The 12,095-nt window shown below is 41.7% G+C and overlaps 1 protein-coding gene across 1 annotated transcript; it reads right to left on the reverse strand.

Moving 5' to 3' along the window:
• Positions 1 to 442: 442 nt before the first annotated feature.
• On the reverse strand, positions 443 to 2,175 carry LOC135171155 (keratin-associated protein 19-2-like). Its single transcript, XM_064137514.1, has 4 exons — positions 2,031 to 2,175; positions 1,008 to 1,786; positions 741 to 821; positions 443 to 634 (listed from the first exon to the last, which is right to left on the reverse strand). Exons 1-2 carry the CDS (start codon positions 2,092 to 2,094, stop codon positions 1,581 to 1,583), a joined length of 270 nt encoding a protein of 89 aa, XP_063993584.1. The 5' UTR covers positions 2,095 to 2,175; the 3' UTR covers positions 443 to 634; positions 741 to 821; positions 1,008 to 1,580.
• Positions 2,176 to 12,095: the final 9,920 nt, after the last annotated feature.

The following is a 12,095-nucleotide window of genomic DNA, read 5'->3' on the forward strand; positions in this document are numbered from 1 at the left end:
TATATAAAGCACGGGGTAAAAATGTGATGTAGAAATTAGTGAAAGCGAGAAAAAAAAAAGGAGAAACAACACAGGAGTCAGCGAGGCGAAATGTAAATGCGTGTGCGGCTCTGCAGTTGGTCGGACCTGATAGTAACGTATCCACCCGGACCAGGCATTTTCCTCCTCCTCCTGCACTCCATTCTCTCGTACCTTGACGCGACATTTTCATTTGCAACAAACACGAAGTAGTTACGTTACTCTGATTCCACTTTTCCCTCCGCAGCAGGTGAAATCATTTTTTCCTTTGTGCAATAATTTTTTTTCAAATGACATTTGTTGCAACAGGAAGACTCCACCGTACAAGCGAACAAAGACAAAAATATAAAAATTATTCGAGACTTTCAAAAGAACTATTTAACTATTTAAGAGCTTTTTAAATTGAATTATCCACTTGTCAATATTTTTTGTTCCTCATTTTTTATTTTTTAAATTTATTAGTACGAACTCATAGTCATGCGATTGATATTATTGTTTAATCGATTATCCTCTGGTAGTTCACATCGAAATCCGGGTTTTCTATTGGTCGAAAGGACAGCTGAAGCACCTGATCATTTGCCAACTCTCATCGATCCCCCTCTGCCCCCTGCAAGTGCTAAAATTAATTAAAAAAATTAATTTAAGATACGACCACTGCAAGATCTTCCTCACACGAGGGAAGTTCAGACTCTTTACTAATGATTTGTTAATTAAATATTTACGATATCGCATCCGGCCACCTCCGCTCCCATATCCATTCATTCTCACGCCATTTCCTCCAAATCCCATGTCGTATCCCATACCTTTAAACATTAAACAATAAATTAATAAATAAAAACCGTATTAAATAATTAGAATTCCGCAGATTGAGGAAATCAAATTCCCTGGACTTTCCATAAATAAATAAATTATTCTAAGTAATCATGTGCTGTGTCTCGAAGTTTTTCGGAGAATTTTACGGAAATTATTTCTATTTATCGATTACTTACCTTGACTCTGTCCAGCAACAACGAGAGCTGCCAGAACTACAAAAATTTTCCACAAGAAAAACATTTTCCCTGAATTTCCCTGGAGCGAGTACGAACCCTCCCAGGAGTCGCTCGTCTTTTATATCAATCGACGAGAGACTGTCATGGAGTTATCAAATTCTCGATCAATTACATCGTCGATAATCGATCATTAGGATTTCCTGGTCATTATCCCCTCCCCTTCAGACGCAATTACATTTTAAGTGAGGAATTCATGGAATCACTTGCGTGTAATGGCCGCCACCGATAATGACAGCTGTCAGTACGTGATCAATCAATAGCACGGAATCGGCTCATTTTGCAAACTTCGAGAGATCGCAAAAATTATTGAAAACAATCGTCAAATGATTTTGAGTGGAAAATAGAAATGAAGAGAACACAAGTTGCAAAATCGTAGGTTTTTACTTAGTCGAGCGATTTCTGGTTCACAATAGGATTTTTTTAGCTCCCTGGGCAATGATATTGGCCGAGGGTCGGCCAACAGTGGCCGAGGGTCGGCTCACTGTCGGCCATTTTTTATTTCGTATCAGGGATTCAGAGCATGAGAGTGAAACTGGGACTTCCAACACCGGGAACTCCGTAGCCATCTCCGTAGCCATTTCCACCGTATGGATTACCCCGTCCATAATCGTATCCATTACCTCGTCCATAACCATATCCGTTACCCCGTCCATATTCATTCCCGTCGTATCCATCGTACCGTCCATAGCCGTTACCGCCGTATCCCCGGCGGCCGTAGCCTAAAAAAATGTCCCCACGTGCATTTCTCATTAAAAAAAATTAATGAGCGAGGAAATAAACAAATAACTAAGTAAATCAATCAATAAATAAATCCCACGGTACCATAGGGGCTTTGAAAAAATTATGAGTGACTTCAACGGGTGAAAAAAAATCGTCTGTTCGTGCGAGAAATTTTTACCTGACGAAAAGACAATTTTTGCATTTGTTGATGTTTCACGTTATGTCAATTATTCAATAGTTTACCTTGACTGTTGACGGTAGCCACCAGTGCCACAGCAATTAGAAAAACCATCAGCAGAATTTTCATATTTTTGCCTCTTGTTTTATTCTCAAAATGGTAAATTCGACGTTAATGACGTGTGAGGTGCACTGGGTAAAAACTGAAAATTTCCAGTCTTTTATACACCCAGTTAATTATGTTCATTATTTTCCATCGCAACGCACAAATTACGGTAATGAGGAGGTTTAATTTTTCCTTTTCAGGAAGTATTCATTCAACTGCACAATTGGCCACAATTATTACTCGTATTTTTTCAGATAATGAATAAAAAACGTGATTATTTTTCCGTGAAAGAACTTGTTTACCGGTTTATTCAATTCCGTTTATTGCTCGCGTACGTCCAACAAAATATAACCAATTAAAGAAAATCATTGGAGCCCTTGAAAAATGGGAGCGAAGAGGGAGTAAAATGTCGTCCAATTTTTATTTCTCAATCTATTTTCACTCCAACTGCCCCATCAACTAATTTTTCCCTTCTCCTGAGTATTCTGGACGATCCATCCTGCCCCACCTGTCTTCAAGGACAATAACATCAATTTTTCACTGCCCCCTGAATATGGAACGACCACCACTGATGAGACAATTAAATGAGATTGAACCCAACCAGTCATTTTTCCACCCCAATCATCTCCCCACATCGTTTTTTACCCTCGAAGTGGTTCCTCGTTTTTTTCGACGGAACTCGACTCCAGTCTCGATATCACCAGAATCCGTTGACATCCCCTATTCTCACGGGCCACCCTCCTGACCGCAAATTGAAATTCTTAGTCGTCCAACAGCACTTGAGTCCCTTCCCCGCCTTTTAGTCCCTTCACTCATTCACCGCAGAATCTCAGGATTTCATTATTTCATTCGCCCCCCCTTCCCCCCTCCTCCACCATCTATCACTCTTTCTTCGGGAAATCGGCCACGGGAAATTAATGGAAATTTATGAAACATTTTGAAAAATGAGAAAGAAAAACTGGCGATTGTTCGATTTTTATCGGTCGTCAGAGACAGAATAATTTTCATGTTTTAGAGGAATTTTTCCTGGAATTTTCCGGGGAAAATTACCCTTTCGCTGTAATTTTAACGAATTTATTTTTTCGCGAAAAAGTTGTGCGAATTTATTTGTTCACGAACTCATTGCCCTTCCTCCCCACCTTCACCCCCAATATTTACGATATTACCCAATATCCGGGGACTCACCACGTCGACGAGGCTGTCCTGGAGGGCCCGAAGTCATCTGCGATAATTCTTTTTAATTAAATTCGTAAGGTGGCACCTAAAAACCGAAATATATCTGGAGAATCGCGCGTACCAGTGAGGGTATTTTTTCGTAATGTCTTTGAAAGGGACAGGGTGCTGGTGCACACCCTAGTACTCCACCACCGGGATTTCATACCATCGGGGGAGAGGAGCAGGAGAGCACCGAAGATCTTTTAATTTGAGGCCAAATTCCTCTCGAGGGGAACCACACGAGTGCGCTCGAGGATTGCTGGGTAGTTGGTGGCTACAAGAGGGTGGATTTTTAAGTCATTCAGCCCCAGAGTATCCTGAAAACACCCCTCCAATCTGGTGACATGTACAACCACTCTGAATCTGTTTTAGGGTACAAACATGTGCTGGATAAATCATCGGAGGAATTTAAATTGGCGGGAGTTGCGTTAAAAATCATCGCGAGTCGACAGAAACATTTTTTTTTTCATTCTTCAGTTAAAAATATATATAAACGACCCCTTCAAATTTTTCCACTTCCGCAATATTGGATTAAACCACATAAAAATGAGAATTTCTCCAGTAATTTAAATGTCCAATTAAAATAACGTAATTTTAATTTAATTTGAAAGTCATGTGCTAATAAATAAAATGAGCGAATGCAAAATTTATTTATTGGAGTATATAAATAGGGCTGAATGATTTTAAATAAATTTTCATTTTATTAAATTCTGAGAACACATTTTCTCAGTGTAAAAGTCGACGATAATAAAAATGATTAACTGATTTTTTAATGGATTTGAACGACTAAATTCGTCCGGCGATGAAACAGCAGGGGATCAGTTAAGAATGCATGATGCACACCTGTGCAATGAATTCCGTTGAAACATGCAAATTCTTGGGACGAGGGAACACGCGATATTATAACGTCTGAGAATTTATCCAGACGAGCAATGACCAGTCTGTATTTATCGCTTATTTTTAGGCCAATTATTTTCAGCTCCAGACGTTCGATTTCGCTCTGATCATTTATTTTTGAAAATTTCATTTTACAACGAGTCGATAGTCCGATTTTTTAATGAATGAGAGCACTTACTGATAATAAATTGGCAATTTGCAGTCCAACGCATTTATTTATATTTATTTATGTCGCGATGCTGTCGCCAATTTTAACCGAGACTTTACATTTCCCTCATCAATTCAAAAATTCAATCAATCACCAATTAAATATTTTAATTGGGGATAACTTCAGCAGCGAATAATCGAGTCGATAAAAATCGATAAAAAAATTAATTCACGTCATAAATTTCCTCAATTCTTTCCCCAAAAATATCTAATGTCGTTCCATATAATTATAAAGAGATCGCTCCCATTTACGCGAAATATTTCCCAATTCCCATAATTTTCATCCTCGCGTTTGTGCACCGCGGGTTGTCAGCAGAAAGAATGAGACGCGATAAAAAAAAAAAATAATAGTCGACGAAGTGCGGCACATAGGTGGGCCCTTTAAGGTATAAAGGGTATGAGAAGATATAAACCAGGCAGCCGAAAAATATACCCACGTATCGTCTTCTTGCACCTCACTCGCCACACACGATCGCCTCGGGACACGTTCGCGCCACGTGGTGCGTATAATATTCCCCCACGTTTATTTATTTATTTCCTTTTTCTCCAGAACTTGAGACATGTTAGGAATATGGCCAGTTGAATAATGAGCTGTACCGTGGTTTTACGTCCATATGAAGTGCCGCTGGCAACGTCCAGCCTATTTCAAGGAACACAATTTGATAACCCGTGGGTTATATTCCCTCCTGAGATGACATTGATGACGAATTTTTTCGCCATTTTTTTTTTGTCCAGCACTGGAAGACAAGTGGAGTTGAAATCGCCTGGGAAATCCGGAAAAAAATCCTTTTCCAGAGATAGGAGGCACCCTTCCAGCCCGAGGCGACATTTCTGCCCTGAACTGGGCCTTAATACTCTCGTTTAGGGTGTGTTTAGGTCTTAAAGTCGATTTGGAAGTGAAATACGAGGGTTGAAGGAGCCCTTAACCGGCTGGACCCTCGATTTTACCCTTCGGGTTCTCCGGAACAATATTCTCATAGTTATATGGGACTCACATTTACAATAAACGTAATTATATTGTAAATGACAAAAGAGAATAAATAAACGAGACAAATGTCACAATAATTTTCCCCCACTCCTTTCCATCCAAAAAAAATCCCCACCGACAGGGAAAAAATACCCTTCCAACTAACGTTTTCAAGTGAATCACATTTTGTTTAGACCACTAGATGATTTTATAAACGAATGCAAATATTATCGCAAATTTGATTCACCCCATCACGTGCCACCCCATCCACTCTTCTCCCCAGTGGTGCTCTCGCCCCCAGGGGATCTATCATCGTCGCTTTATCATCACGATTTGGGATTGCTCCGAGAACACATACAGACCACTTGAGGTGGGGGTGTAAAGTATATACTCGATATGTCGTATGCCCTCCATTGATCGCACCTCGGTGACGAGAGATAATGAGAAATCGTAGGCAACTTCATTTAAATTGAACGGAACTTCGTACCTTTCCCCTCCACCCCTCCCTCCCCTTTCCCCTCCTCACCGCCCCCATTCATTTTCTGCGACCCTTGAGATATATTCCATACCTCAAAATAATTGATGTTGCTCTGCAAATGTCTTTTCAAATTTATTTGGCGGGAAAAAACCGAAAGCCTGTCATTGACAAAAAAAAATATTTCAGCTCAGGATTAATTTTTTTAACGAATCCCATCAATCCCAGGGAATCCTACCAATTATCTTTATAATTATAGTCGATTATAATTATTTTATTATTATATTATAATTAAATTATATCGATAATGTAATTTTTAAATCTGGAAAAAATTAATAAAATGATTTCACGTGGATATTCCATTAAATTTCCTCCCCATCGTCGACCCTTCGATCTGAAATCCCGAGGAGACGTAATTGTTATTGATTATTTCTCCCTGTAGTTTTCGATCGATCGTGATTTTTCGAATGGATATATTACCAGACAATGAGCACATATATACCCTCGATCACTGCCTCGTGACAATCGCACGTATATACCCTCGGAAGGAGAAGGGTCGAGCACAATGCGTGTCTCCTGGGAGACGCTTATCTGAAATTACAATGTTACCCCCTCTCGTATACCCCCCCATCCTCACCCCCGAGCCGTTGTCGTAGACCAGCTGGTCCTCTCAGCCGTTATCTTCCTATTCCTCGCGACCCCTCCTGCACTCCCTCACGATGTGTCACGAGATCACGAGAATTTTCACGTGTACAACACGCGTCGAGTGACGTTGATAAAACTATCAATGAATTTCGCCAAGGGATGATGTGAATTAATTATCGCAGCATCATTACCGAGTCGATTTTTATTGTGATATCGATGTTGTTGTGTTCGAGTTGTTTTGGAGCTAATGAGAATATTTTTTTTAATGATTTGGGGGGTCAACTGATAAAAGCGAAATAACTACTATCCCCAGGTCTTTTTAAGGCCCAAAACTAATGCCCAGATCTCCCAATAGCCTTATAACCCTCTCTTTGGGACTCAGTTGAGCTCCAGTCGACGACGACTATGTCGACCCGGGTCTCAATTTTTTTTCAATTTCGATGATAAAAAATGTGCGTGATCAGGATTCATTCCGTGGCGTCTTTGCATGTCTCCTCGCACTTTACCCGGGAGTATCACCATTCACCATTCCAACTTCACGCTCACGCCTCCTGCACATCGTAAAAAACCCATAACCGAGATTATGGCCGCGATAAAATTTCCTTTTTCTATAAGAATAGCAAAACCCCATTTCGTACAAATTCATAAAATCCTCCAAATGATCTAAAATTTCAAAGCTTCACTCCTCACTTTTTCATCAAAAACCACGAAAAAACTGTTCAATCCGGACGCCGACAAAAGAATGTTTAAAAAATCGCTAAACAAAACAAATAATTATAACTAATCATCAAAATCTCCCCCAATAAAATCTAAAAAAATCCCCGCCCCCAAAGCACCTCCCCCCCCCCCCGTTTTATCTATTAATTTTCCCTTCTCCCCCTCCCCCACGACCCTGACCACCCCAATTATCCAAAAACGTCCTGTCCCCGAGCGAATAAAAACTCGAGCCCCGAAGAACCCGAGAAAACGAGCCCTGAAATCTCCTGGAGATCCCGTAAATCCTCCCCCTCGTCCTCCCCACCCCCATATACACCAAACACTGAAGCAATGAAAGCCATCGCACGGAGAAAGGGTGGGATAGGGTTGTGCACACAAAAAAACGAAACCTCAGGAAAAGAGAAGCGAAAAAAAAAAACTCAAAAACCGAGAGGTGGAGCAAAATGACATTTGAAAAAAACGTCGCACACTCGAGAATATAGACAGTCTGTGGCAGTGTACCCGGGTGGTATCCACTTGGTGGTGCGCAAATGAGGTGGAAAAGATAAAGGCCGGTTGGATGTGGCAGAGGGTGGTAAAAAGAGGGATGGAAACGAAGAAACGGACCTGGGGGGAGGGGAGGCACGAGAGAGGATGAGGCATCATTAACATGCCCGCTCGTTTTCTGGGCTCACGAGAAGAGCCCTCTCCCTCACCCCCACCCCCCCCAACCCACCCCACCAGCCCCTCTGCCACCAGAGGATGATATAATACACGCGGGAGACCGCGAGGGAGACGAAGAGGTGAGGGGATGGGTTTTTTCAAGAGGGCGTACACATCTCGGTCTCCCTCGTGCACTGGGTGATGAGCAGAACTCTCCCAGGCACCGGCACTGTACCGATGTTGTCAAGAGCCTGGGAGGGATGTGATGCCAACCTAATGGTGGTAGCAATTAACAACAAACACCGCTCATTAATCGCCGGAGAGCCCTCGCCCTCTTTTTTTTTTATCTCACTAGTTGCCGCTGATCCTCAACCCCCTCGGCCCTGGCCAGCTTGCGGAGGCACACGGTGGTTAGGGGAGGGTGGGGTGAGGTATTTTGGGGGTGCGTAGGAATTTTTATTTTATTTATTCCCTGGGATTTTTATTAATTATATGCGGAGTCCCGAAATCCCTTTTAATTGTGAACGAAACAATCGGTCGGACGCGCTATATAATTGAATTTAATTATAATTCAGTGGAGAACATGGGGTTGTTCGTGAAAGGGTAATTAGTATCGACGAGATTTGGGGATGTTATTGGTTAATTAGTGCGGAGGGCAGTGGTATCGATATTTCAGGGGTAAATGGGCAGTTGTATGTCCCGGCGCTGATTGATGAATCTGGGGGATGTTGGAGATGTTCGCCAATTGTCGCTGGATGTTTGCAAAGGGCGGCAACTTTTTCACATTGAAGTAATGCAATAATTACTCAACCGGAAGTAATAAAATTAATCTCCCCGTAACGGTTGGCTTGGGCGCGTGCTCCACGCCCTCACCACCATTTTTTATTTTTTTTTTTTCAACGTTAAAAACTCTGGCTTCTCGACTCTCTCTTTTGCGGATATAAATCAAAGCCAGTTTAGCCTTTAATAATTCGGTGGACCCCACGGGTAGAGTATAAAGAAAATGGGATGAAGTAATTTACGTTCCCAAAAACTTCATCCTTTCATGTTACGGCACTCACAAGAAGTCGGTAATAATGACGATAACTCATCGCTGTATTTTGAAAGTTTCAAAAGCTCATTTTGTTTCGTCAGAACATTTAAGAAAATCACATTTTTACCCCGTCCACGTCTCCAACGATTTTTGAAAAACGTTTTTCCGCCCGACACCGTAAAAGGTTCGATATTATTTACGAAATATTATTCGATATTCAATGAATACCGGGGTCACGTATTTGTCTTCGATTGGGCATTAATTCTTGGGCCTTAAAAAAACCTGGAAACAATAAACTAAATCGAGGCTAAACTCTCGTAAAAAGAAAAACCAACAGAAAAAGAGAAACAATTTTCAAATAATTTTCCTCTAATTACCTACGTGACCTCTCCCCTCCCCCGTTAACCCCCTCACTGATCCCACAAACTAATCAATACGTTAATAGAACCCGATACATCATCGATATCCCTATAATCACTCCGAAACGACCAATAATTTAATCACCCGCAGTATTAACAGGTGGTGCACACGCACTAACACTGACCGCCCCTTATTTTTAACATCCCCAAAACTCCCCCTCCCCCCCCCCCCCATATTTTCCTATCCTCGTTCATTGACCACACAAGTAGCTAGCCCATCGCCGAGGCAAACAGCCGAGCGCCGAATGAATAAAAAAAAAAATAAAAGATTTGCGCATTCATTCGCGAACGGGAATAAACCAAACTGGCCCACGCGTACTCCAGTGGCCGGGGCCTGTTACAGTGTATATCAGAGGCAGTTACCGCATTGAGTGTGATTTACGGGTTCCCTGATTTACACTGATTACAGAGCTCGCCACGTCGCCAAAGCAAATAAACACCCACCCCACCCCTCCCACTTAAAAAAAAAAAAAATACATTCGTGTGCACTAACACGAGGGTAAATTACCAGTGTCTCAGTCCTTTATTCGAACAGGTCCCGCTCGGGCCCCAAGTATTGTCCATCGAATACATCAATTTCCATTGATTGATTTTAGTCGGGTATTAAATTAATCTTCTTTACCCCGTCGACGCGGCGCAACCTCAAAGGACCCCCAGGGCCCACCGGTTACTGCGATCATTTACGCATAAACTCCATTATCGACGCTCGTTCTGACTTAATCTTTGAAATTCATTCCTGCGAACACATGGCTGATAGGCCATTTTTCATTATCGCTTCGAGGGGAAATTTTCCCTTGCGGTTTGTTAATTAATTCGGGGATTAATGGATTTTTGTATTGTTTCGGAGGCTGAATATTGTTTTGGGAGGTGTTTTTTTTTTGCTGGGGGTTGCGTGGGAATTCGTTGGGTGGTTTGATTGAATTTTATCGAATGATAGGGGACTTATCAGTCGATTAATGCGATGGCAATCGTATTTTTTTCTGGCGATTTTTACCGGATTTTTTTGTTCGGGGTCTTCGTTGTCCTTCGATAATTGTTCGATGTTTGTCCGCTCGGCTTGAAAAACTGAAACGCAGAAGTAATAAATTATGATATGTGACCTCCTCCTGGTCTCGCTTTATCGTTCCTTTTCTGATTTTAATGCGGGTTATCGCGACGGAATTTCGAGATCACTTCGACCCATTCAAATGTAAAAATTCACGCAGCGGAGGAGTGTGTCAACATCCTCCGGTGCCATGGACTGTCAAGATACTACGCAATAGCCCTAAATATTCCAGAAAAAAAATTAACCGAAATAAATAGACAGAAAGAAATTTCTGATAAAAATTAGACTTCAAGAGGGCGAAACGCGGGGTAAAATGACGATCAACCGATTGTTACGTCAGGTTTTCTTGGAAAAATTACACTTCGGAGGCTAATTGTTATGATAAAACTTACCCTCGTCCCTCGTCTCACCCCCCGGAGACCTAATTTATATCTAAAATTTTTTTTGGTGCCCAAAAACTAAAAAAAAAACGGGGAATAAGAAAGCGCATTGCCCTTTTAACTCCCCTCTTTGTCTGCCATTTTTTAGACGATAACCGGATGCACGAAAACTGCAGCGACAGGAGAGTGAAACTAAAAAAAAGTCCTCCGTACCCAGTCGTGAGGATAAAAATGTCCGGAGGGTAAAAGGGTGGTCGGACAAGGGCAGGGTGCAGCGACCACGACATGGCGTGTCACTCAAAGAAGCCGCGGACAAGATTGGCCAAAAATTATTCCAAAACCAATCATCATTATTGCCGGGCCCTTCGTCTATACCCCCTTGGCACAATCTTGTACTCAATATTGTCAGTCGCATGCCTGTCAATTTTTTTTTTCTTCACAACTTCGGTTTCACTTCAGTGATTACTATTTTTTCTAATGCCCGAGCAATATTTTGTTTTATTTAAGCATTTGTGGCCCATCCATCCTCTTGTTTTGACTTCTGCCCTCTTCCCATTCACGAGAATCACAAGAATAATAACAATAATGCGGGGAATAATTTTTAGAAAATTTCTGGACTTGATAAATAAATTATTATTATTTCCACCGAAGTTTGGTGGTATTTTCTAACAGTCTACACCCAAAAATAAATTATCAAGCGGAGTTTACTGGACTATTTACCCACCACTCACCCCACCGCACCCCAATTAAGAAACAACCTCCCCTTCCTATGCCCGAAAACTCCATTACCCCCAAAAATGAGCGTCGGTCATTCGTCGAAATGAAATATCCCAACATGAAACAGCCACAAGGTCCACTCTCAAAAGTTACCAGTCCAATTGTCCAGTCCAAAAAGTGAGTGTTACACACGCCTATAAACACTGCTTTGGTGTGTAATGCACGCGACACTGCATTCAATGTTGAGATTAAACGTTCCGAGAGGAAATAATGTCCTCCGGGTACGGGAATTCAGCGGGAGATCAATTGCCCCAACAACCACAATCATCACAAACAACTGCAAAAATAATTTAACGCATTAAAAATTTTTTTGAAAGCAAAAACTACGAGAAAGACTCCCGAGAGTTCAGGGGGTGCGGAAAACCAAATGAGTCGACAATTTTTTAATGAACTTTTATGTGGCCGTCGTGGTGTCACTGAACACTGGAGTCGAAGATCCCTCGAAGATTTCCGAGAGATCTTCAGGTAAATTGTCTACGCCAGCAATTTTTCCCGCACTGCACGCGTCGCGAATTAGCGAGCCCCCACCAGTGTCCCTAATTCTCTAAAAATTCGGGTCATTGATTTCTCTGGAGGATTTTTTGCGTGCAATGGATGCACCTGAAA

This window comes from Diachasmimorpha longicaudata, chromosome 18 (genome assembly GCF_034640455.1).
Source record: "Diachasmimorpha longicaudata isolate KC_UGA_2023 chromosome 18, iyDiaLong2, whole genome shotgun sequence".
Classification (NCBI taxonomy): Eukaryota; Metazoa; Arthropoda; class Insecta; order Hymenoptera; family Braconidae; genus Diachasmimorpha; species Diachasmimorpha longicaudata.